The following is a 27,482-nucleotide window of genomic DNA, read 5'->3' as shown; positions in this document are numbered from 1 at the left end:
GGACGAACCCCGGGTTTGAACACCGGCATCCTACATGGTCTCCCAAACCTGCCAGGACCGATTTTTGAGTGCAGAACCAGCAATAACCCTTGAGTGCTGCCAGGTGTGGCCCAAGAACAAAAATAAAAAGAGGGACCAGAGAGATAGCATGGAGGTAAGGCGTTTGCCTTGCATGTAGAAGGACGGTGGTTCAAATTCTGGCATCCCATATGGTCCTCCAAGCCTCCCAGGAGCGATTTCTGAGCATAGAGCCAGGAGTAACCCCTGAGCGCTGCTGGGTGTGACCCCCCAAAAAAACGCAAAAACAAACTATCAGTATACATGCAGTTAATCTGTGTTTGATGACTCACCTATATAGTAATTCAGGTACTTAAACATTTGCTCTTTTATTTGGGGCCAGGAACACACCTAACTGTCCACAGGGGCAACTTGCAGCACAGAAGTCACTACTGGAAGTGCTCAGGCAGCCCTGGGATGTAAGAGATTGAATCTGAGCTATTTAAATTCAAAGCATGAGGTCTGCCTCTTCTGCATTGGGTACCTGAACTCTCACAAGTCGAGTAAAAGGGATGAACTTAATTGTTGAAGCTTAGTAATTATTTTATTCTAATATCAAGTTATAATTGCCCTCCAACTTTCATACTTTTGTTTTCCTATTTCATTGAAAACTATACTCAATTGAAATTTCATTAAACTACAGATTTACCTCTGTTTAGGAAGAAAAAACAGCCACTAATATAATTACCCCCATTCCAAACTCCTCTTTAAAATCTCTCTTTCGGTGTGACCCCCAAACCAAAACCTTTGGAGATAGAAAAAAAAAAAAGATAGTGCTAGTTTATTTCTTCTTTATTTAAGAAATTTCTCTAGGGGCCAGAGAGATAGCACAGTGGTAGGGTGTTTGTCTTACAAGCGGGCGACCCAGGACCAACTGTGGTTCAAATCCTGGCATCCCATATGGTCCCCCATGCCTGCCAGGAGCGATTTCTGAGCCCAGAGCCCAGAGTAACTCCTTAGTGCCGCCGGGTGTGGCCCCCCAAAAAAAAAAAATTAGTGGGTAGAACATGCACGTTCAGATCCTGGGCTTCCCGCATGCTCTTTAGAGCACCACCAGGAGTAACTCTAGAGCCAGGAGTAACCCCTGAGCACTGCCAGGTATGGTCCAGAGACAAAAACAAAAAAATATATAAAATATTTTGGGCCATGGATGAGTAGTTTGGTAAAATATGTGTCTCTTGTGTGAGCATCTGGATCTGTCCTACCACTTAAAAAACAACTGATATTAATTTCCTGACAATAATTACTCAAAAGCTCTTAGCTTTTGCTGTTGAATTATATTTATTATCAGTAATATTATTTAGAAACATTTCTTTTATATTTGGGGGCTATAGTTGGCAGCACTCATGGACTTTTTCTTTCTTGGCACTATGGAGGTGGTTGTTCATGGCAATATTCAGGGCCCCTATATTGCTGAGGATTGAAGCTTGGCCTCCTACATGTAGAACCTACATTCTGACCTATTGCATTGTTTATGTGATTATTCTTTTTTTGTTTTGTTTTTGGGCCACACCTAGCCATGCTCAGGAATTATTCCTGATGTGTTTGGTGGCTATATGGATGCTGGGAATTGGACCTGGGTCAGTCATGTTCAAGGCAAGCATCCTGCCCCTGTACTATATAGCCTCTCTGTGATAATTTTTTTAGCTTGTTTTTAGGCTATACCTGGGGATTACTCTTGGCTTTGCACTCAGGACTTACTCCTGAAGATGCTCAGAGACCATATGGGATGCAAGGGATCAAATTTAGGTTGGCAAGGCAAATACCCTACCCACTGTACTCTGGCTCTGACGCCATACCCTTCAGTGCTTGGGGTTGCTCCTGTCATAGTAATCTGTGTGTCTTCTGGGTGATGCCAGAATTTGATTTCTATATCTTTCTGGAAAGCCCCAGCATTGCTTAGTCAGCCAGTATTTCATTGCCAGGTTCTAGCATAGGTTTGTCAAGCCTAGCTGTCTAAGTGTCCTTATGAGTGGGCCGTGGGTCTCCTAAATACTGCTTGGGAGTCCCTCCACCAAAAAAACAAAACAAAACTAAACAAAACACAAAAAAAACACACTAAAAACCCAAAATTGGGACCGGCGCGGTGGCTCGAGAGGTAAGGTGTCTGCCTTGCCAGCGCTAGCCTAGGACGGACCGCGGTTTGATCCCCTGGCATCCCATTTGGTCCCCCAAGCCAGGAGCGACTTCTGAGCGCATAGTCAGGAGTAACCCCTGAGCGTCACCGGGTGTGGCCCCCCAAAAATAAATAAATAAAAAACCCAAAATCATGAACTCAGGATTTTGATAGCATAACACAAAGTTAATGACACAAGTAGTTGTGTCATTTTAGTTCTTAAAAGAGATTGAAGATGGAACTCACATTAATCTAAAAGTCACGTATGCTCAGGAAAAATGACTAAGAAATACAGGACTTGAGAAAGTATAAAGTAGGCTTTTTTTTTGGGGGGGGGGCCACACCTGGCGGTGCTCAGGGGTTACTCCTGGCTATTTGCTCAGAAATAGCTCCTGGCAGGCACGGGGGACCATATGGGACACCAGGATTTGAACCAACCACCTTTGGTTCTGGATTGGCTGCTTGCAAGGCAAAACATGCTGTGCTCTCTGTCTGGGCCCAAAGTAGGCTTTTTTAAGGTCAAGAATCTTGGATAGGTTGATCTGGGTTTGACACCCAAGATATCATGTGGTCCCTTGATTACTGGAATTACTTCTAGGAGTAATTCCTGAGGCAGGAGTAACTCCTGAGCACTGCTGGGTGTGGCCCAAAACAAAATGATAAAAACAAACTAAAAAAACAGTACACGTCAACACTACTGTTAACTTTGTGATGCAAACTATAATTAAATTTGAAAAATGAGTTTGTTAAGGAGGTGGGGTAGAGAGAGGAAGGGAACCTTGGGTCATTGGTAAGTAGATATTGACACTGCAGATGGGTTTGTAGTTGGAATATTGTATGCCTGAATCTCTGTTAGCAGTGGCTTTGTAAATCATGGAAATAAATTACATAACTAATAAATTAAAATATAATAAAGAACCTCAGAAAAACAAATGGTATAAAGAAAAAAAGAGGGCCGGGCGGTGGCGCTGGAGGTAAGGTGCCTGCCTTACCTGCGCTAGCCTTGGACGGACCTCGGTTCGATCCCCCGGCGTCCTATATGGTCCCCCAAGCCAGAAGCGACTTCTGAGCGCATGGCCATGAGTAACCCCTGAGCGTCACCGGGTGTGGCCCAAAAACCAAAAAAAGAAAAAGAAAAAGAAAAAAGAAAAAAAGAAAAGAACCTATTTTTGGTTTATTGTCTCAGGAGACTTTTAATCTCTATGAATTTTGTTGTTGTTTTGGTTTTGGGGCCACACGCGGTTGCATTCAGGGATTACTCCTGGCTCTGTGCTCAGAAATCGCTTCTGGCAGGCTTGGGGACCATATGGAATGCCAGGGATCCAACCCTTATGTGCAAGGCAAACGCCCTACCTGTGCTATCACTCCAGCCCCTGATTTTGGTTTTGTATTCAAATCTACCAGATGAAAACTTCTGCTAGCTAAGATAAGGAAAGGAAGTTCCACCAAAAAAGAGAAGTAACATGGTTCCTGGCCTCCCAAGTTTTTGAAGATAACTTTCATTTTTAACTTTTGTTTTGTTTGGTTTTGGTTTTGGTTTTTTTCAGCACACCCGGTGACACTCAGGGGTTACTCTTGGCTATGTGCTCAGAAATTGCTCTTGGCTTGAGGGACCATATGGGATGCTGGGGGATCGAGCTGCGGTCCGTCCTAGGCTAGTGTGCACAGGGCAGACGTCTTATGGCTTGTGCTACCACTCCAGCCCCTTTTTTTTTTTTTTTTTTTTTTGATTTTTGGGTCACACCGGGCAGCGCTCAGGGGTTACTCCTGGCTCTACGCTCAGAAATCGCTCCTGGAAGGCTCGGGGGACCATATGGGATGCCAGGATTAGAACCACCGTCCTTCTGCATGCAAGGCAAACACCTTACCTCCATGCTATCTCTCCGGCCGCAGCAGCCTCTCATTTTTAACTTGTTTTTTGGTTTTTGGGTCACACCCAGTAGCGCTCAGGGGTTACTCCTGGCTCTATGCTCAGAAATCGCTCCTGGCAGGCTCGGGGGACCATATGGGATGCTGGGATTTGAACCACCGTCCTTCTGCATGCAAGGCAAACGCCTTACCTCTATGCTATCTCTCCAGCCCCTCATTTTTAGCTTTTATTTATTTTGGGGGCCACACCTGTTGGCGCTCAAGGGTTATTCTTTGCTCTGCATTCAGAAATCACTCCTGGCAAGCTTTGGGGACCAATATGGGATGCTTGGAATCAAAAGTGAGTTCATCCCGGGTTGGCCTTGTGCAAGGCAAATGCCCTACCACTGTGCTATCATTCCAGCTCCCAACGTTTTTCTTTATTTTTATTTTCTTATTTTTTGTTTTTGGGTCAAAAACTGTAGCACTCAGGAGTTACTCCTGGCTCTATGCTCAGAAATCACTCCTGGCAGGCTCAGGGGACCATATGTGTATAGCATCCATCACCATATCTTTGTCTTTAAACAGTTTTTGTTATCACACCATGATCTATCAAGTTGTTCATTATACAGTTTCTTAGGCATTCAGTGTTCCAACACAATCCCACCACCAGTATGACTATCCCTCATCAATGTCCCCAATTTCCCACCCACCACCCCAGCCTGAACCCTTGTAAGAACAGATTTACTTCATTTTGCTTATTACAACACAAAGACAGGGGGCCAAAGAGATAGCACACCTGTAGGGTGTTTGCCTTGCATGCAGATGTAGATGGATGGTGTTCAAATTCCAGCATCCCATATGGTCCCCTGAGCCTGCCAGGGGCAGTTTCTGAGCACTGCCAGGTGTGACCCAAAAACCAAAACCAAAACAAAACAAAACAAACAAAAAAACCCACAGAAAACACAAAGGCAGGGGGCTGGAGAGATAGTACAGTGGAAGGGCATTTGCCTTGCACGATGTAGCTGACTCATGATGGACCAGGTTCAATTGCTGGCATCTCATATGGTTCTCTGAACCTGCCAGGAGCGCATTTCTGGCATGACCCAAAACAAACAAAAAACCCCACAAAGGCATTATCAAAATGCATTATCAAAAAGAGTTATCAAAACCAAAATCAGTAAAAATCAATTTATGAGGCCAGTGTGATAGCACTGCAGTTAGGGCATAACCTGGTACTCGGCCAACCCAGGTTCAATACCCAACATTCCACATGGGCCCCCTGCATCACCTGAGTGCAGAACCATGTGCAGCCCCTGAGCACTACTAGGTGTGGCCTCAAAACAAAGCAAAGCAATTTGTCAATAATTTGTGATAATTGTTATATTTCATGGTGGTCTGAAGATTTACTGGGCTTTTTGGTGCTAATTCAGCCTTCTGTGTTAATGTTGAACCTTATTGAGGTCGCTAGTCACCTTTCCCATGTGCACCTTTTCCATAAGATTTGCTGTTATCCTACTGGTCTGACATTGCTAAAATTTTGAGTTGTTACATGGCTGCATATGTGAACATGCAATCTGGGATTTAAAGAGCTGTAATTTTTTTAGTGGTTTAGCAATTCGGTGAAGTTCAGTTGTGGAGCTGGGCCATTTCTATGTCAAAGTTTGTCGAAGGTAGTTGTGCCTTTGTACAGGAAGGGGCATTTGCCTGCAGGCCAAGAAGGCCCAGAGTTGTCAGCCTGGATATTTTTTTGTCTTTTCACAAGTATTTTTTTCTTAAGCTTGATTTATTGATTGATTGGTTTCTGAGTCACACCCAGTGTGCTCATGGGTTACTCCTGGCTCTGCAGTCAAATCACTCCTGGCAGACTGGAAGACCATATTGTATGCTGGGAATTTAACTGGGTCCTTCCCCAGTCGGCTACATGCAAGGTGTTAAACACCCTACTGATGTGCTATCTCTCTGGCCCGTTCACGAGTTATTTTTTGATCATATTTGCACATATTTGCTTTTGAACTTTTTTTTTTTTTTTTTTTTTTTTTTTGTGGTTTTTGGGTCACACCCGGCAGTGCTCAGGGTTTTTTCCTGGCTCCATGCTCAGAAATTGCTCCTGGCAGGCACGGGGGACCATATGGGACGCCAGGATTTGAACTGATGACCTTCTGCATGAAAGGTAAATGCTTTACCTCCATGCTATCTCTCCGGCCCTGAACTTTTTTTTTTGATACACTCTTTGCTTTTGAAAACTTTTCTGTTTTTGAGCTTACTTTCACTTTTTATTTGTACATCTTTTGCTTTTGAACTTATACAAGTCACTTTTGCTTCTGAACTTATTTAATGCTATGGTATTTCTGTGTTTCTAATTTATAATCCAAATTTTGTTTTGCCTCAGGCTGAAAGAACCACACACCATATCTAGAATTCAGAAGTTTCTCATCTGGCTTTCTGATATGTAAGAATTTAAAGCTTTATAATACAGAAATTATTATTTTAGCTTTTTAAATACTATGTTTATAATTTTGTTCAAGCTTCTGATTTGTAATATGTACAGAGGCTGTGCTAATCTATGGAGGGGTACCATATTGAATCATTTAGAATTAGGTTAACTACTTACAAAACCTTGGGTAGGTGACCCAAGAGTTAACTCAAGTGGTCAAAGACCTACTATCTGCTGTACTATCTAGGGATAGTACAGCAGGTAGGATGCTAACCTTAATGTGCAGCTGACCTTTGATTACCAAACACCAATACCTCTCCTCTCAGCACCACATTCTCCCCAGCACTACTCACCGACACTGTCAAGTATATCTGTAGTAACACCTGTACCCGGCATCACCAAGAGTGTCCTCAATGCAAAAAAAAAAAAAAAGCCATTTTGGGAACCAGTGATATAACCCAAAAGTGTCGGAGCATATGATATGCACATGGGAACCCTCAATTTGATTCCTAGCACGCTACATGGCACCCAGAGCACCACTCTAGGAGTAGCCCCTGAGCACTACCTGGCCTAAAAAAAAATGGTGCTAGATCTCCTAGGGATCTAGTAGCTACAGGAAGAAAAAGGAGATTCTGAGTGTCTAGCAGCAAGCAGTGAAAGCAGATCCAGAATCAAACAAACAAAAGGCATTTGTATTAGTAACTATTACTATTTGAGGCCATTGTTTAGAGATTAAATTCAACAAAAACTATAAATTCTCTGGGGTTCGAGTGATAACACATTTGGTAAAGCACTTGCCTTGCATGTGGGACCCGGGTTTGATCCCGGTACCCTATGTGGTCCCTTGATCCCCCCACCAGGAGTGATCCCAAGTGCAGAGCTAGGAGTAAGCCCTGAGCACTGATGGATGGATGTATAGATATGCTTCAGATTGACTAAATTAGGACTAAGGACTAATTTCAATTTTTTTTTCAGATCTGAAAGTACTTAAATATATTTCTGTTTTTTATTTCAGCTTACTGATGAGAAAAGCTTTATTTGACCATCTCACTGCCCGGGGAATTCAAGTAAGTTTCTGGAATTAGGCGTTTTGAAAACCCCGTACATATTTCACTGTTTAGTACAATTTGAAAGGGCAGGATTTTATAAATGACTTGGCATGGAGCCAAGTATTGTGTCACTGGTTCACATTCATGCTCCTTGCAGCCAATAAGAAAGCATTAGCATTTCTGTTACCGGGGTCCACTTGGTTTAGATGTGAGAAGAGCTGATAAAGTCAGAAGAACAATGAATATTTAAGGAAAGGGATTTTTTTTTTTTTTTTGGTTTTTAGGCTATACCCGGCAGTGCTCGGGGTTATTCCTGGCTATCTGCTCAGAAATAGCTCCTGGCATGCTTGGGGGACCATATGGGACACTGGGATTCGAATCAACCACCTTAGGTCCTGGATCAGCTGCTTGCAAGGCAAACACCACTGTGCTATCTCTCCAGCCCCAGAAAGTGAATTTTTTAAAGAAAACACTCAATAATTTCTTAAAATTATAGGTTTTGGAAACTAGAGTACAGCAGGTAAGGCATTTGCCCTGCACATGACCTGGGTTCACTCCCCTGTTACTCCATATGGTCTCCCAAGTACTGCCAGGAATTAAGCACTGAGCATTGCCAGGTATGGCCCTACCCCACCCCCAGTAGATTTAAAGAGTTATTTCTTTTTTTTTTTTTTTTTTTGGTTTTTGGCCACACCGGCATTGCTCAGGGGTTCCTCCTGGCTGTCTGCTCAGAAATAGCTCCTGGCAGGCACGGGGGACCATATGGGACACCGGGATTTGAACCAACCACCTTTGGTCCTGGATCGGCTGCTTGCAAGGCAAACGCCGCTGTGCTATCTCTCTGGGCCCTAAAGAGTTATTTCTAAGTGCTAAGATAGTATGGATAAATACTTTACAAGAAATTTCTAGTGGGGGGCTAGAACAATAGTACAGCAGTAGGGCATTTGCCTTGCATGCAGCCAATCCAGGACGAACAGTGGTACAAATTCCAGTATCCCATATAGTCTCCCGAGCTTGCCAGGGGTGATTTCTGAGCACAGAGCCAGGAGTAATCCCTGAGCCCCTCCAGGTGCAACCTCCCCAAAAAAGGAATTTTCTAGGGGTTCCAGAGATAGGGCATTTGCCTTACGTGCAGCTTACCCTGGCATCCCATAATGGTTCCAGATTTCACCAGAAGTGATTCCTGAGCACAGAGCCAGGAGTAATCCCTGAGCACTTCTGGGTAAGACCCAAAAACCAAAAAAAAAAAAAAAAAAAACCCCCCCTAGGGACTGGGAGATAGTATAGTAGATAAGGCCTTGTAAGTGGTTGGCCTGGGTTCAATCCCTGACACCCTATGTAGCCCCTTGAGTGCAGAGCCAGGAGCAATCCCTAAGCACCACTGGGTGTGACACAATAACAACAAAATATAAAATAAAAAAGAGTAATTTGGGGGGCCGGAGCAATAGCACAGTGAGTAGGGTATTTGCCTTGCACATGGCTGACACAGATTCAAAAACTAATTCAGAACTAAAATGTGTAGTTTTACTGTATATCTGTACCCAACATCCCATATGTTCTTCTGAGCCTGTCAGGAGTTATCTTTGAGCGCTGCCAGTTGTGGCCCAAAAAACAAGACAAGAAAGGAAGAGTAATTTTCTTTTTTTTTTTTTTTGAAATTGTATACATTTTAATTGTAATTATTTTTTTTTTAATTTTTATTTTTAATTATGAGAACAAGGGTGCAAAGTAAGAGGACAAGGTAAAGTTACAGTGGAAGGACAATCACCCATAACATAATTCTCAGAAGTCCCCTTGCTGATATATTAACTTTGAAATTTCAGCCAAAGAACATTAAGATAAATAAGACAGAATCCATGTACAATTACTTTGTCCCTCAAGTCCCCAGATTGTAACACATTATAATATTTCTTTTTTTTTTTTTTTTTTTTTTTTGGTTTTTGGGTCTCACCCGGCTGTGCTCAGGGGTTACTCCTGGCTCCATGCTCAGAAATTGCTCCTGGCAAGCACGGGGGACCATATGGGACGCCGGGATTCGAACCGATGACCTTCTGCATGAAAGGCAAATGCCTTACCTCCATGCTATCTCTCCGGCCCTTCACATTATAATATTTCTTAACAGTACACAAGGCAATCTAAAGCCATAAAACTTATGTAACTCCTTAAACATTACAGGCATAGTATTTTCTTACATTTCCATATACATGCATATTAGCTTAAGTTAACCTCAAATTTTAAGTGAGTTCTTTTTAAGGATTAGAGTCAAAGGAGCACAGTAAGAATGGTGTTAGAGTGGCAATTGTTGTTTGCATAGGCCCACCAAAATATGAGGGACATGGAAAGAAATAACCTTGGCCTAAGTACAAAGAGACCAGACCCCTGAAGTTTCCTGGCACAAGACCAAGTCTAGGCTCCAAGCAAGCTAGATCGTCCAATCCAAGACATTGTCTGTAGTGCCAACACACTTTTATTTTTCACACAGTCTCTGTTGTTGGTATCATGTTTCTGTATTAAAGATCCTGGAATCTGCATATCTTACATTGAAGTCAGGACGTGGAGCATCCTCTCCTTTCACCTCATAATCATAGGGCAATGCAGGGAGCCCTGTCCTGTAAGCAGGTCGTTGTTGTTGTTAAGTCTTCTCAGTGTTAAGGGAAGTCTCTTTTGAGCAGGTCGAAGTCTGAGCAGTGTAGGTCTTCCGTGGTAGAGGATTGCTTCCAGGTGATGTTATAGACCAGCCTGGATGTTTCGTGGATGGCTTTCCTGTTTCAGGGGAGAATGGAATATGCCCTTTCTTCTGAGGTCTGTGCCAGGTCGTTATGTCAATGTTCAGGGTGTAAGGTCCCTTTGCACTACAAGGTTTGTGTGTTCCAGTCTCTATTAGATAGGATTTTATTTGTATTTATACTATTTTCCCATTTTAATGTGCCTATGCAAATAAGAAGCAATGCCACATGGTGTTATTGGCACATATGGGGGCCATAAGAACAATTACAATGATTCCATTGACATGATTCAATCATAAGCATTAAACTGGGGGACTCTTCCACCAAAATTCCTTGTTAAACAGCAGGCAAACACACCAAGAAATCCTGGCATTCGGAGTGTTCTGGGCCCAGCCGAGCCTCTGTAGTTTTTGGATGCCTAGGGAGGAATTTCTCACCCTCTCCCCCCAAGGCCCGATTAACCAGGCGTGGCCCTGAAGACCCGCCTGGTGTGGGGGGAATCATGCTCTCCTGGACAAAGTGGTCAGCCCAGGGTCCTATGGCTAGCTGTCCTGCCCAGAGCCCCCATCATACCAGTCAAAAGCCCACGAAATCCTGGCATGTGGAGTGTTCTCGAGTAATTTTCTATATTAACATTTCTTCATATGCTTTCATTTTCAGGTGTATATTTGGGTATTAAATGAAGAACAGGAATTCAAAAGAGCTTTTGATTTGGGAGCAACTGGGGTCATGACAGATTATCCAACAAAGCTTAAGGACTTTTTACAGAAGTTTTCCAGATAGGAAAGGAAGTGCTCTCTAACATCTGGGGAAATATGAAAGACCTAAGAAAAAATGTTTTCACGCTCATTTCCTGAAGCCATCATTTCCAGAATGGTAAAAATTTTAATCAGTTAAGTTTCTATTACCTCTTTTTAAATCTGTCTGAGAATGTAGAAAATGTATAATGTGTATTTATTTAAAATAACATTGCATAGATTACATTGTAAATAGTTTAGAAGATGCTGGTTATGAGATTTAAATGAGTAGAAGATTATTGATCAGATTTTCTGAATGATACAATAATCTCCTAGGTAATTCTGAAAACAAAGATGATTGGATAAATTTAGCACTAACCTTCACCAAATAAGATAATTTAATTAGTGAAATAATTATTGAAGATTATTACAGTTATTCTGAGTCTTGTCATTTCAAGGCACATCTTTTTAAGGGGAAAATTAAGTTCAAGTGAAGGAAATCTCAGGAATCAGTGATGTAGTTATTTGACAAATTGTATGTTGTTCATAGAAATTAGATTCAGATAACTGAAAGTTTATTCCTTGATCAGAACTAAAATGTGTAGTTTTATTGTATGTCAAACTAAAATTTGTAGACTGAATTAGATTTGGGGGGGGGGTTATTGTTAATGTGGACATAGTATTTGGAAATCTATTCAGGCATGTAACAATGCTACACTTAGGAAAAAAAGCTAAAATTGGATTGTTTTAAATTAAGATCCAAGTAGCCATATTTTTTTATGTTTTCTACAAAGAAATATAGCATTTGCATTTCAGGCCAATGTCTAATTATTTGGACTTTCATCTAGATTTTAAAGGACATCTCATATCCTAAAATCAAATGAAACCAATGAAAGTATTTATCAGTGTTTCTAACGCTTGTTGTATGAACTGCCTGTTCTTTTTTTTTTTTTTTTTAAATATTGATCACTCACCTTGCATGTGACCAACCCAGATTTGATTCTCTGGCAATCCATTCTCTGGAGACCACATATGGTCTTCCAAGCCCTGCCAAAGTGATATCTGAAGCCCCGCCGACCAAAACAGCAAAAGGGAAGGTCTTAGTATTAAATGGAAATAAAAATTTCCCAAAGTATTAACTTCACTTTCTTAGCTTTTCTGATGTGACTTGATGTAAATCTCTTTCTAAATTTTTGGACTAATTTTTGTTATCTCTTTGAAGTGAATATAGCCTGGAGTAGTGTCTTCTAGTTAGATCATATCTCTCATTAGGCCTTTGCCAGCTGACCACTGTGAAGAATAATCATACTTTCCCATCTGCCCTTTATTGACAAAAAAGATATTTTTTTTATTTAAACTGAAATAAAGTTTTCCAAGAACAAAATAAGGGTTCTTGTTGTTTTTTTTTAAAAATAGGTGTGGTACCAGAGCGATAGCACAGCGGTAGGGCCTTTGCCTTGCACACAGCTGACCCAGGACAGACCTGCGTTTGATCCCGTCATCCCATATGGTCCACAAGCTAGGAGTGATTTCTGAGCACATAGCCAGGAGTACCACCCCTGCGTGTCACTGGTGTGGCCCCAAAACCTAATTAAAAATTAATTAATTAATTTAAAAATAGTTGTAATTTGGGTTAGAGAAATAGCATAGCAGTAGGGTGTTTGCTTTGCACGCAGCCGACCCAGGATGGATGGTGGTTCGAATCCCAGCACCCCGTATGGTCAAGCCTGCCAGAGAAGATTCAAAGGGCTGGAGCACAGGTGTGGTCCAAAAGAAGTAAAGTAAAAAGTGTGATGTCAAGAGTCAGAGTGAAGTAGTAGACTCTGTACATTGCAGGTGCAAGGCAAGGCCTCTGGTCATTCCTTAGCACCATATGATCCTCTGTGCACTAGCATATGTGACCTTCGTGACTCCAAGAGCACAGTCAGGGAATGATCCATAATCAGAGATGTCAGAAATCATCTCTATAGCCAGCTACAATAAGTGAAAGTGATGGGGCCCGGAGAGATAGCACAGCGGCGTTTGCCTTGCAAGCAGCCGATCCAGGACCAAAGGTGGTTGGTTCGAATCCCGGTGTCCCATATGGTTCCCCGTGCCTGCCAGGAGCTATTTCTGAGCAGACAGCCAGGAGTAACCCCTGAGCAACACCGGGTGTGACCCAAAAACAAAGCAAAAAAAAAAAGAAAGTGATGGATATAATTGAACATGGTAATATATATTACCTGCCCCAATATTTGTTCAAATGTAAAGAAGCTACTTCTTTGTGACCACACCTGGCAGTGCTTGGGTAAAGGAATCCCAGCACTTACCTAGTTAGAATTTCAGAGGTCACTCTGATGCTTAGGGGATGAATTGGGGCCTCCTGCATACAAAGCCTGTGCTCCAGCCCTTTGAATCATCTCTGGGCCCCCAAAAGAAAATTTTTTTTATTTTGAAAGTATCTGTTTGTTTTTAATCTAGAAAGAAACTGTAATTGCATCTAGTCATATTATCATTTAGTCACTTCTTTAAAGGTGTCCTCTTGCCAAAAATATATTAAAAATATTTGGGGCCGGGAGGGGTTTAAAGCTCCTGCAGTGCAAGCATACAGTCCCAAGTTCAAATCATTGGTGTTCCACAAGCACCAAAACAGTGCTGGCAGCTCTGCTGTCGTTAGTTCCTGACGTGTGTAGCACCACATAAAGGGGCACAACCCCAGTATGCACTGCAACTGAGAAGTTCAAGCGCCAACACCTGAACCTGCCAGGAGCAAAACAAAAGGGACAGAGATGGTACATGTAGGAACTTGCTTTGCATGCAGTGACTCCAGTTCATTTCTCAGTGGTAGACATGCACTACTAAGAGTAACCCCTGAGCACGGAGCCATCAATGATTGAATATTGAATACTGATTTTTAATAACCTTAATATAAAAACTGGGTTGGAGCGATGGTACAGTGGTGGGTACTTGCCTTACATGCAAGTTCAATTTCTGTAACCCTATATGATCTCTCAGTGAAGGAGTGGCCCTTCCTAGAGCGCAAAGCCATGAATTAAGTCCTGAACATAACTGGGTTTGGCCCTCTCAGATTCCCCCAAAAGAAAAAAAATTCAAGAAGAAGCAAAACCAAGGAATGAAACAAGTTTCCCTTTGTGTCCCTAGATCTAATGTTTTATGTCAGATCTTTATCCTATCATCATCTCTTTTTTCTTTCTGGGTCAGAAGATATTTCTTTTTTTTTTTTTTTTTTTTTTTTTTTTGGTTTTTGGACCACACCCGGCGATGCTCAGGGGTTACTCCTGGCTCAGAAATAGCTCCTGGCAGGCACGGGGGACCATATGGGACACCGGGATTCGAACCAACCACCTTTGGTCCTGGATCGGCTGCTTGCAAGGCAAATGCCGCTGTGCTATCTCTCCGGGCCCAGAAGATATTTCAAAAGTTAGTACCCCTGAGCTAACAACTAATAACTGCATTATAATACAGTTAGTAATATAAAAAGTTTTTCAAAGATTGCAGGCACAGGAAAGATAGAGCAATTTTTATTTGTATAAGTACAAACTTTTTAAGCTGGTAACACTGCAGGTCAGTACAATATAGTATTCAAAAGTTATGTAGTTCAACAGGCCGAGCACATGCTTGACATGTAGGAGACCTGGGTTCAGTCTTTGGCACTGCATGATCCACTGAGTTCTGCTGAGAATAACCTCTGAGCACTGAGTGTGTCCCTCAAACCAAAAGAACCTATGTATTTACATTCGTTGCACCACTAGTCACAATCTAAATCTGCAGGAGAGATGCACCGCAGTTGTTTGCTGGTAGGATTTAAAGGTTCTAAATTCCTTTTTGTGTATTTGGCCTAATGATGTCCACATCCCAGATAAATTCATTGCAAAATAAGAAAATGAAGGCCAGCTTGACATACATATAAAAATAACATATAAGAATATGACCCAAGAAGGTGATGTCTTTCCAAGGCTAATGTAAAAATAAAAGTTTTGGAAGCAATAAAAACTACACCAGTGATTTCAGCAGTGAGAAGGATTTCTACCAATTCCTCCAAAGAAAACATCACTGCAGAACTGGAAAGCAGGATCATGGGAAGAAAACAATGTTCCAGGACATTTGCCAAAGGGAACACCTGTCACACTCATTAACTTTAATAAAACATTCCTAGATACCCAACTGCACTGATTTCATACGTGGAGTGAAACTGGATTTTGTCAGCAAGGAAGAACGTGGTTCTGAAAGCGAGGTGACACACCCTGGGTCCTTCATGATTGTCTCATTCATGATGCTGCTATCTGCTACTTTTATGTAGGCACCATGGTTTATGGTAGTGTGAATGTTTCATGAATGATGGCTCACTGGGCTAGAGCACATTTGTGTACAGGAGGTCAGGGTTTTATCACAAGCACCCTCAAGAATGATCCCCAAATAGACCAAGAGTAGCCCCAAAGCACTGGTGCACCTAGCCAAAAAACAAATGATGATGGGCCAGAGAGATAATACAGTGGATAGGATCTTTGTCTTGCATAAGGTTGCCTTATATCTGGCATTGCTTATGTTTCCCTGAGCCCTACCAAAAATAATCCCTAAATGGTCTCTGAACACAGAGGCTGGAGTAAGTTGTGAGCACTGCTGGGTGTGTCACCTCCCCACACTCCCACACACAAAAAAAGGCTAGATAGATGGGGCCAGAGCGATAGCACAATGCTAGGGCATTTATTTGTCTTACATCAGCCAACACAGGACAGACCCTGGTTTGATCCCTGGTATCCCATATGGTCCCCTGAGCCTATCAAGAGCAATTTCTCAGTGCAGAGCCAGGAGTAATCCTTGAGTGCCACTGGGTGCAGCCCAAAAACAAAACAAAACAAAAAAGTCTAGACAGACTATAATTTATTTAATAAGTATCATCTCTGCTCTACTATGCCCAGTAGCTGTCGGCTTACTGAACAATCCTATTCTCCTTGGTGCTTCTAGTCTAGTTAGGCTGTGATGGCAAACTGAGAGAAGAAGAATAAAAACTTTAATTTCTTCCTTGTTGGTTTGGGGACCATACCCCAATAGTGTGAATGGCTTCTCCTAGTTTGGTACTCGCTGATTCAACTGGAACATGAAGCAATTATGCAGTGCTAGGGCTCTGACTTGGACCTCTTGCATGCAAAACCTCCTCTCAGTCATTGAACTCTCTTGCAACTTTTTATGGGTGAAGGAGGGGCTTGATGCTCAGGGACTACTCCCATCTTGATGCCCAGTAATCACTCCTGGCATTTCTCGAGGGAGCATTCAGTGCTAGGAATTATGTACAGGTGGGTGCATAATTATATAATAATATATAATATATAATAATAATAAGTGCACAGGCCTCTTACATACAAAATATGGATTTAGTCCTTTAAGCCTTCTCTTCAGTTTGGTGGCCACTATTTTTACTTATTTATTTTAGGTTTGGGGACAAGCTCAGGTACTATTTCTGGCTTTGTGTTTTGTAATGAACCCTGGCAGTGCTCAGGATATCATATATGGTGCTAGAAATTCAAATTAGGACCAAGGCTGCTGAAGCTATGTGTAAGACAAGTGTTTCACTTTTGACTATCTCTCCGGCCCCAAGCCCTTAATATTCATTTCTTATGGGTTTGTGTCACACTTAGCTATGTTCTGAGCATTCTTCGGCCGCTTTGCTTGGCATTGTATGCAAGGCAAGCACTCAAACCCTGTTCTACTTGTACCATGTCTCTAGCCCCGAGCCTTTATTTTTATTTTTTATTTTTTGTTTTGTTTTGGGACCACATCCATCTGTGCTTAGCCATACACTAGACTGCACTAAGGGATTACTCCTGGCAGAACTTGGGGGATTATATGGAATTGTCAGAGATCTAACTCAGGTTAGCCAAAAGCAAGGTAAGTGCCCTATTCAATATATTTTCACTCACTTTCCCAGGCCTTTATTTTTAAAGATTATTTTGGCTTGGGCCAGAGTGATAGTACATGGTATCGCTCTTGCCAACCCGTTTGATCACCAATACTTCACATTTCCCCTGAGGCCTACCAGGAGTGAACCCTAAGTACAGAGCAAGGAATAAGCCCTGAGCACAGCTGGGTGAGATCCTGCAAGCCCCCTCATCCCAATATTTTTTTTGCTGCTTAGTGAAAACAGATCAGAAGTTGGAAGGAAACAGAATGAAACAGATATTACTCTGGGAATGGAGGTAGAGAGAAATGACTGAATTCAAGAATTCAAGATACCATTTGCAGGTAGAACCAAGGAAATTGGAAGGTGGAAGGTAAAGACTAGGTGTATTGATGGGTTTGACTTCTACAATGAGATTGACGCACATAAGAGCCATTTTCAGGGGTGGGAAAGAAATATTGGTGGGACTATGAAAAAGCTGAATTTTAGTCAGTCTATCAAAACCCAACACAATCCAGGTGTGTTTGCTTAAAACTCTTCAGATAATTAGATAACTTGAACCTACTCTGGGAAACAAATGAGCCTTTGTCTTGTTTCTTGTTGGCCAGATGCATTCAACTGTCATCTTACTTTATCTTTTCCATTATCTGTGAAGTCAGTGATATCTCCAGTGCACTGAGGAGGAAGTTGAAGCCAGATGGGTAGAGTTGAGTGAATGAGTGACTCATGTGAATTGCAGTGACATACAAGGTGACATGCCTTATTGTCAAACTTGACTCTTCCCAGCCCAGTTTCACCACCTATAATTTATAGGCTGGTTCTCCCTCTGTGACCTTTGTCACTGAACTCCTCCATGCCCTGTTCCCTGTTTTGATGACCAAGGTCACACATTCTCCTGGCTGGGGGCTGGCTGGAGGGCTTGCCCAATATTGGCTGTTTGTATACGTGAGGCTGCAGTGCTCTGGAGAGTGCTCTGAGGCTCCCATTCAGCAGAGCTGTGGAACTGAGCTGGGTGAATCAAGTGACCTTGTTGGGTTGAAGCCTCTCACTAGTACTGCTTGCTACTGAGCCCTTGTGAGAGCAACTGTCACTAAATAGAAATAACCATAAGGGCATGGTGGTAGAGCGTTTGCCTTGCATGCAGCCAACCCCAGAGACTGTTTGATTCCCGGCATCCCAAATAGTCCCCTGAGCCTGCCAGGGGTGATTTGCTTCTGCCTCTGAAGGAGCTGGAGAAGATTCATTTTTGGCAGGAGCAGGGTCTGGAGTACTTGATTCAAATACTGGGAAATTGATACGATCCAGTTTTCCACAACATTTTTCTTCCAAAAGCTATATATAAAAAAAGAAAGAGAGAGAGAGAGAGAGAGAGAGAGAGAGAGAGAGAGAGAGAGAGAGAGAAAGAAAGAAAGAAAGAAAGAAAGAAAGAAAGAAAGAAAGAAAGAAAGAAAGAAAGAAAGAAAGAAAGAAAGAAAGAAAGAAAGAAAGAAAGAAAGAAAGAAAAAGGAAGGAAGGAAGGAAGGAAGGAAGAAGGAAGGAAGGAAGAAGGAAGGAAGGAAGACAGGAACCTACTTATGAAATTTTCACTTAAAATAACAACTTCACTGGGGTTGGAGTGATAGCACAGTGGAAAGCATTTGCCTTGCATGTGGCCAACCTGGGTTTGATTCCTGGCATCCCACATTGTCCCCTGAGCCTGCCAGGAGCAACTTCCAAGTGCAGAGCCAGGACTAACCCCTGAGCGCTGCTGGGTGTGGCCCCCAAATCACACAAGCACGCGCGCACACACACAATGAAATAACCATGAGAGGCGTGTGGTAAAGGAATAAAGTTAGTTCTCATATATTGTTTTCTCTTCCAAGTAACGGTTTTAATTAATACATTCATATTTAGGACTGGAACACTTGGTTTGTAAACATGAGGCTGGGGATTAAATGCCAAGATGTCCCCCCAATGGTGCTGGTAGCTTTCTCTGAGGACAGAGCTATAAATAGTGTATATATATATACAACAGAAGTAAAAGCAGTAACTCATCAAAAATTTTTTTTCTTTTGTTTTTGGATTTTGGGTCATGCCCAGTGACATTGGTTACTCCTGGCTATGCACACAGAAATTGTCCCTTGCTCGGGGGACCATGTGGGATACCAGGGATCCAACCACGGTTTGTCCTGGGTCAGCCTCGTGAAAGCAAATACCCTACTGCTGTGCTATTGCTCTGCCCCCCCCCCCCAAAATTTGTATTTTAAACACTCATGCTCACTAAATTAAAAATGTTTTTGTTTTGTGTGTGTGTGTGTGTGTGTGTGTGTGTGTGTGTGTGTGTGTGTGTGTGTGTAGGGGGCGGGTTTCTCCCATGCCGTTCTAGAAGGCCTGGGATCACCTCTAGGTGATTCTTTTTGTGTGTGTGTGTGTGTGTGTGTGTGTGTGTGTGTGTGTGTGTGTGTGTGGTTTTTGGGTCACACCCGGCAGTGCTCAGGAATTACTCCTGGCTCCATGCTCAGAAATTGCTCCTGGCAGGCAAGGGGGACCATATGGGATGCCGGGATTTGAACTGATGACCTCCTGCATGAAAGGCAGGAGGTCATGAAAGGCGTTTGCCTTACCTCCATGCTATCTCTCCGGCCCCACCTCTAGGTAATTCTTAGCTACCTGGGAAATGGTCCAATTGTTAGGGTCAGAGGATGTGAATATATTTTATATATTTAATGCTACAAAAGTAGGGGCTGGAGCTATAGCACAGCGGCTAGGGCATTTGCCTTGCATGTGGCCGACCCAGGTTCTATCGCGGGCATTCCATAGGGTCCCCTGAGCCTGCCAGAAGCGATTTCTGAACACAGAACCAGGAGTAACCCCTGAGTACTGCTGGTTGTGCCCCTCTCCCCCAAATAACAAACAAAGAAAAACATTAGGGCTGGAACAATAGGATAGGAGTTTGCCTTGTATGATGCTGACCTGGTTTCCATCTCAGGCATCCCATATGGTCTCCTGAGCCTGTTAGTAGTACTTTCTGAGTGCAGAGCCAGAGTAAACCCTAAGTTCCACTGGATATGGCCCCAAAATTTAAAAAAATGTATATACTTAACGAAGATTAGAAAATTGGTTTTTTTGTTTTGTTTTGTTTTGTCTTTGGGTCACACCTGGCAGTGCTCAGAGGTTACTCCTAGCTCTGTGCTCAGAAATCACTCCTGGCAGGCTCAGGGGACCACATGGGATGCCGGGATTCGAACCACTGACCTTCTGCATGCAAGGCAAATGTCTTGCCTTATCTCCATGCTATCTCTCTGGCCCCAAGATTAGAAAATTGGAATGATTGGGGTTAAGGCACTTACTTGTGTGCAGAACCACCAGGTGTGGCTCCCAAACAAATAAAATATTCCAAGTTAATTTTAGAGATCTAATTGGCTCTATTAGACTATATGTAAGTGGGCAGCAACTCCTCCAGCGAATCAGTGAGAGGTTTTTATAGGCAAAGAGAAGGCAAGAAAGGGAAGAGAGAGTTGTTTCAGGCTGAGATAACTTACTTATGGGGAATGGAAGCGACTTGTGGTTGATGATCTCATTTTCCTTTAGGGAATGGAAAAAGTTACTTAAGTGGTATTGAGCACAAGTGCCACATTGACTGGTTTCGGCTGTAGTCCCAGGATATTGGAACGCAGTTAGGTGAGGTATTAAGTTTTGGTGAAAGTACAAGGGCAGTCCATTCTGGGACTGAATAATGGTATTATGACATACGTTCATCGATTTTGAAATGAAAAATTAAGAAGAATCCTTGCCACACATCTTATTCCTAAACAAACTGGGAAAGGAATAGAGATGGATGTGTTAACATTTAAAACCAGGCCAATCTCAACAGACTGAAGGGCACACTTTGCGTGCAGGAGGTGCTGGTTTGATCGCCAACACTGTATATGAACTGTGAAGCACCACCAGAAGCAGTCCCTGAAACCTCAAGCAAAAACTATTAATAACATTAAAAATAATGGGGGCCATGGGGCCGGAGGAGAGATAGCATGGAGGTAAGGCATTTGCCTTTCATGCAGAAGGTCATCGGTTTGAATCCTGGCATCCCATATGGTCTCCTGTGCTTGCCAGGAGCAATTTCTGAGCATGGAGCCAGGAATAACCCCTGAGCACTGCCGGGTGAGACCCAAAAACCAAAAACCAAAAAAAAAAAAAAAAAATGGGGGCCAGAGTGATAGCACAGCAGTAGGGCATTTGCCTTGCATGCAGCCGACCCCAGATGGACCCTGGTTTGATTCCTGGCATCCCATATGGTTCCCTGAGCCTGCCAGAAGTGTCTTCTGAGAGCAGAGCCAGGAGGAACCCCTGAGCTCCACTGGGTGTGGCCCCTCCTCCCCAAATAAAACAAAACAAAAAAATTAAAATAAAAACTAGGCTAAGGGCCGGCATGATGGCGCTAGAGGTAAGGTGTCTGTCTTGCCAGTGCTAGCCTGGGACAGACCGTGGTTCGATTCCCCAGCGTCCCATATGGTCCCCCAAGCCAGGAGCGACTTCTGAGTGCATAGCCAGGAGTAACCCCTGAGCGTCACCGAGTGTGGCCCAAAAACAAACAAACAAACAAACAAAAAACTAGGCTAATGCACTGGTGAGTTAGTATAAGAGTTAAACCGGAGCCCGAGCAGTGGTGAAAATGGTAGGGCGTTTGCCTTGCACACGCTAACCTAGGACGGACCGCAGTTCAACCCCTCAGCGTCCCATATGGTCCCCCAAGCCAGGAGCAATTTCTGAGCGCATAGCTAGGAGTAAGCCCTGCGTGTCACTGGTGTGGCCCAAAAAAGCAAAAAAAAGAGTCAAAGTGTTGGCTTACCAAGTAGCTGACCCAGGTTTGAATTCCTGGAACTGCAATAGTCTCCCCAAAACAAATGCTATATTACAATAAGGACTTTTGCTTTGGGGGTCACAACCAGGACACTTAGAGGCTATTTTTAGTATGTTGTTATTATCAGCCCTTAGAAATTGTTTTTAGGGGGCTGGAGTAATAGCACAGTGGGTAGGACACTTGCCTTGCACACAGCTGACCTGGGTTTGATCCCCAGCATCCCATATGGTCCTCTGAGTCTTGAAGTGATTTATTTTCTTTCTTTTTGGTGGTGGGGGGGTTTATGGGTTACACCTGGCAGCTTTCAGGGGTTACTCCTGGCTCTGTGCTCAGAAATAGCTTCTGGCAGGCTTGGGGGACCAGATGGAATGCTGGGATTCAAACTACGGTTCATCCTTGGTCAGCTGCATGCAAGGCAAATTCTCTACATGCTATCTCTCCAGCCCCCAGAAGTGATTTCTGAGCACAGAGCCAGAAGTAACACTTGAGTACTTCTGGGTTTAGTCTCAACTCCCCCAATTGTTTTTAGAGGGCCAGACAGGGGTTAAGTCACTTGCCTAGCATACTGCCAACCCTAGTTCAATCTCCAGAACCATATGATCCCCTACAGTCAATACTGGAAGTAAGCCCCATGTAGAAAGACAGGACCCTTGAACACTGCTGGGTATTATCCAATCCTCTCTGTCAAGAAAAGCACTCTAAACCTTGTATGCGTGATACTTTAGGTTTAATCTTTAGCCTGGAAACCCCTACCTCCACAAACCATTTTAGGGTACTTAGCAGAAAGTAGTTTACAAAAGAAGTAAAAGATGAATAATCAGGACTGGTGTACCATGTCCAGGCCTTATAAGTGGCCAACCAGAGTTTGATCTCTAACATCCCATATGCTGTCCTGAACTTCACTAAGAGTAATTCCTGAGTGCAGAGCCAGGAGTAAGCACTGAGTGTGGCCAAAAAAAATTCAAACAAACCAAAACTCCTTTATAAACCATCTAGAAGAAATTCAAAATACTATAAATACTATAAATAGCAAATAGCAGAACAGGAAACTGTGAAGAAAAATTTTTTCCTCAGGGCTCTGGGCTTAATTCCTTAGTACTACAGGGAGAGAGAGAGACAGAGACAGAAAGATGAGAGACAGAGACAGAAAGATGAGAGACAAAGACAGAGAGACAGAAAGATAAAAGACAGAGACAGAGAGACAGATATGAGAGAGAGAGAGCACATCCCTGAACTTCCATCCAAAGTTCGGGGACATTTGATATTGGGAATTTATGCAGCCTTCTTCCTTCCCACATAACCTCCACTCCCACTCCATATCTTTGATTGCCCCATATCTATGCTATTTCACAGTCTGGTTCATCTAATTCATCTGAACCAGCATTAATGAGATGTCAGTGTGACTTTGATCCCTGTTAGAATCTGTCACATTTTGCTGAGAGCTATTTCTTCCCACTGAACTCTGGCAAGCTGCCTCCCTAATGTGTGTCATTATTCCTAGGAAACCTGAGATAAATGGCCTCACTGGGTCACTGCAAACTGCTGAGAATACCTGAAGCACAATATTCAGCTAGTATCAGTAATAGATCATTTCTGAATGTTTCTCCCTTTTTCTTCCTTTCACTGTTGTTGCAATATCAAGGGTGGGGGGAGTCACACACATACCTAGCTGTAGTGTTTACACAACTAATTGTCCCTGCATGCTTTGCCCAAGGGAGCACCAAAGACTTGCAAACTTCAGTTCAGCATTTGTACATGTGCCTGCCAGGGTCACACACCCTTATGGGGCCAACTATAGTCCTCCTCAGAGGTCTCTATGCTGCTCACTCAGTGTTCACTGGAAGTCATGTCATTTAAGTTGTGATCATCAAACATGCCTGCTGAGTCAGAGACGAGGCAGGTTTTCTTGCAGCACTGAGGCTGCCAGGCAGCAGAAATTCTGGACTTGAGTGAGTATGGTGCAGGTAGGTGGAACTGGGGATCAAACACATGGCCTCATACTTCCAAAGAAGCTGCTTTAAGCCACTGGGCCATCCCTTGAGATAGAGAGAAAGAGGGATAAGAAAAAATGTCTGCCATCGAGGCAGGCAAGGGAGAGGGTGGGAGGGAAATATTGGTGGTGGGAAATATACGCTGGTGAAGAGATGGGTGTTGGAGATTGTATGACAAACTCAAAGATGAACTATCTCACAGTGATTAAATAAAATTTTTATTTAAAAATAAATAAAAGGAGGCCGGGCGGTGGCGCTAGAAGTAAGGTGCCTGCCTTGCCTGCACTAGCCTTGGTTCGATCCCCCGGTGACCCATATAGTCCCCTAAGCCAGGAGCAACTTCTGAGCACATAGCCAGGAGTAACCCCTGAGCGTTACCGGGTGTGGCCCAAAAAACCAAAATAAATAAATAAATAAATAAAGGCTCTTTGCATTTCTTATATATATTCTTATATATATTCTTATATTTATATTTCTTATATATATTTATATATATGCATTTCTTATATATATTCTTATATTTATATTTCTTATATTTCATATATATATATATATATATATATATATATATATATATATATATATATATATATATAAAGAATATTATAAAGAGTGCAAGGTCCCACAGAGTCTCTGCTGGTCTGAGTCTTTTGGGTTTGGCTATTTGCTTTAGCAACTACCTGCTGTCTTAGTCTATCAGTGAGCCTAAATTCTGAGGCAGAATTCTATTTTTTTGTTTGTTTGTTTTTGGGTCACACCCTGTGATGCTTAGGGGTTACTCCTAGCTATGCACTCAGAAATTGCTCCTGGCTCAGGGGACCATATGGGATGCCAGGATCGAACCCAGGTCCTTCCTGGGCAGCTGCATGCAAGGCAAACACCCTACCTCTGTGCTATCGCTCAGCTCAACCCTGGGCGTTAGCTTTTTGAGCTGTCTCCCTGGTCATTTTTTCCTTTATTGTTGCAGAATTTCTGTGAAGAAAGCATAATCAATTAGTCTTAAAGTCAGGGAGATTAAGTAGCTGATTCCCCACAAGCACTGCCAGGAGCAATTGTCCCACAAAAGACAAAGGAAGTCTTAGATAATATCCTAGGGATAGCACAGTAGGTAGGCCCAGGTTCAACCCAGGTTCCATCCCAGGCAACTCATAAAGTCCCGGAGCCTGCCAGGAGTAACTTCTGAGCACAGAGCCAAAAGTAACCAAATGAACAAAAACAAACAAACAAACAAACAAAATAAGTCTCAGAGAATTCTAAGTATTGCCCCAAACTGCTGATGAATTAAATCTCTAAATATCAAAACTGAGGTTCCTTGAGGGCAAAGTTCATGATCTAAGCAATAAAGATTACATTGTTCTAAATTTGAGAGAACCTGAGGGTCTGACTTATTTATCTGCATTTTCCTCCTTTTTCAGTGATTGACAAAAGAGAAATTTCACTCTTGTTGGAATAGTACATTTGTAATTTATTAATATTTTGGAGAATAAGTGTCATGGTTGTTTATCTCTTGTGAATCTTGGGCAACAATTTTGAGAACATCCTAAATGAGAGCAGAAAGCTCCAAAGTACTTTTGTTGGAATTTACATGGTCATAATCTCTACCCAGTGAAGAAGAGCTTTTTTACTTTTTGATTTTTTTGTCTGGGTTGTGTAGTACAGGTCTATAAATTTGACTTCCCTCTGCAGTGGAGAAGTGACTTCTGGAAGGCGAGGAACTTACATTTTGTTTTCCTCTCTCATATTTCCAAATGAAACCTCTCTGTTTGGGTGGACACTATTTAGGATCCAGATTTTTTTTATAATTTTATGAATTTTACGTTTGCCATTAGAAAAACTAGCTAGTTGGGCCCAGAGAGATAGTACAGTGACTACCACATTTGCCTTGCAATCAACCCCTTTCCATCCCCAGTTTTCCTATGGTCCCCTGAACACCGTCAGGTGTGATTCCTGAGTGCAGTCAGGAGTAACCCCTGACTCAGTATTGCTGAGTGTAGTCTCAAAACAAAACAAAGCAAAAAGACCAGAGACCTATAAACTTTGTTCAGTATTTTGTGAACAAAGATAAAATAGATTCCTTTGAGCAAAGGAAACATTCTAGTTAGGGTTTAGTTTTGGTCTGTTTTCTTCTTACATAAGCAACGTTCTTTGAAAAGTACTTCAAGGAGGAAAGAGTTTGGCTGGATGAAATGGGGGTGAAGAGGTAATGGATGGCTGTGAATCTGACTCAGCTTTTTTTTTTTTTTCCTTTTGGGGCCATACCTGGCAGTGCTCAGGGCTTACTCCTGACTCTGTTCAGGGAACCATCTAGGGTGCCAGGGATTGAACCCAGGTAGGCTATGTGCAAGGAGAATGATCATCCAGCTGTACTAACCTGGAGTGATTGCTGAGTGCAAAGCCAGGAATAACCCCTGAGCATTGCTGGGTGTGACCCCAAACAAAACAAAAAGTACACTTCAAAGTTTTCACATACCACAAATTTTTCTTTTGTGAAAAAAAATTAATTTTGGGCCACACCTAGTGACTCTCAGGGGTTAATCCTGGCTATGCACTCAGAAATCGCTCCTAGCTTGGGGGACCATATGGGATGCTGCGGGTTCCGTGGTCCGTCTCATCTAGTACCAGCAAGGCAGATGCCTTACTGCTTTGTGCCACCACTCTGGCCCCCTTTTGTGAAAATTTTAAGAAAAAAAATTTCTTTGTGGCCCAAAAACCAAAGAAAAAATTATTATTTTATTTTTTGGGGTGTTGGTGTTTGGAATGTACATTGCAGTACTTAGGGGCTACTACTAGTTCTGTACTTAGCAGTAACCCATAGCAGGGCTCAGGGGATCTATGCTTTGTAATGCCAGGAATCAGATTGCAGTCATTAGTCATCAGAGCAAGTGCTTTACCCTCCAAATGATCTTTCTCACTTCTCACCCTCTTCTTTTTAGTTATTTTTTTGAGGGGGGTGGTCACTCCCAGCAGAGCTCTTGAGTTACTCCTGGCTCTGTGTTCAGAAATCGCTCCCAAGGACCGGAGTGGTGGCACAAGTGATAGGACGTTTGGCTTGCACACGGTAATCTAGGATGGACCTTGGTTTGATCACCGACTTCCCATATGGTCCCCCAAGCCAGGTGCGATTTCTGAGCACATAGCCAGGCGTAACCCCCAAGTTTCATTGCATGTGGCCCCCAAAACAAACAAACAAAAAGAAAAAAAAAAAAGAAAAGAAAAGAAAAGAAAAGGAAATCGCTCCTGGCAGGCTCAGGGGACCATATGGGATGCCAGGATTTGAACCACTGTCTGTCCTGGATCGGCTACATGCAAGGCAAACGCCCTACTACTGTGCTAGCTCTCCGGCCCCCCTAGATTATTTTTTTAAATAAAAAGCAGAGGGTGAGAGGTTCTTTTTTATAAAAAAAAATTTAGGGGGGGCCAGAGAGATGCATGGAGGTAGGACGTTTGCATTGCATGCAAAAATGGTGGTTCGAATCTCAGCGTTCCATAAGGTCCCCCGAGCCTGCCAGGAGCAATTTCTGAGCATAGAGTCGGGTAATCTGAGCGCTGTCAGGTATGACCCAAAAACCAAAGGAAAAAAAATCTAGAGGCTGGAACAATAGCATAGTGGCTATGAATTTAGCCTGTGAACAATAGTGTGTCAATCCCTTATTATATAAAGGACAGGTTAGTTCAGTTAATTAGATCTTTGAGCTCAAGCCTGTGTATTCAATTCCCCTGTGAATGAATGGTCAAATCCGCTTATACTGGTGAGCCTACTGCAGTTTCAGTCTCTACTTTCAATT

At 42.7% G+C, this 27,482-nt stretch overlaps 2 protein-coding genes across 2 annotated transcripts in view; one reads left to right on the top strand and one right to left on the bottom strand.

The window, feature by feature from the left end:
- Positions 1-11,796, top strand: part of GDPD1 (glycerophosphodiester phosphodiesterase domain containing 1) — a 50,796-nt gene extending 39,000 nt beyond the window's left edge. Inside the window, exons 8-10 of the mRNA XM_049772483.1 lie at positions 6,414-6,473; positions 7,474-7,525; positions 10,894-11,796. Of these exons, the coding sequence (XP_049628440.1) occupies positions 6,414-6,473; positions 7,474-7,525; positions 10,894-11,016 (235 nt within the window). The 3' untranslated portion in view covers positions 11,017-11,796. The remainder of the gene's footprint in view (positions 1-6,413; positions 6,474-7,473; positions 7,526-10,893) is intronic.
- Positions 1-27,482, bottom strand: part of LOC126007121 (monocyte to macrophage differentiation factor) — a 225,214-nt gene that overhangs the window by 104,266 nt on the left and 93,466 nt on the right. The gene's annotated exons all lie outside the window — the stretch shown is intronic.

Source organism: Suncus etruscus, chromosome 1 (assembly GCF_024139225.1).
Source record: "Suncus etruscus isolate mSunEtr1 chromosome 1, mSunEtr1.pri.cur, whole genome shotgun sequence".
In the NCBI taxonomy this organism is placed as follows: Eukaryota; Metazoa; Chordata; class Mammalia; order Eulipotyphla; family Soricidae; genus Suncus; species Suncus etruscus.
Note: the sequence above shows the minus strand (reverse complement) of the source record. Positions and strands in the feature narration are given on the sequence as shown.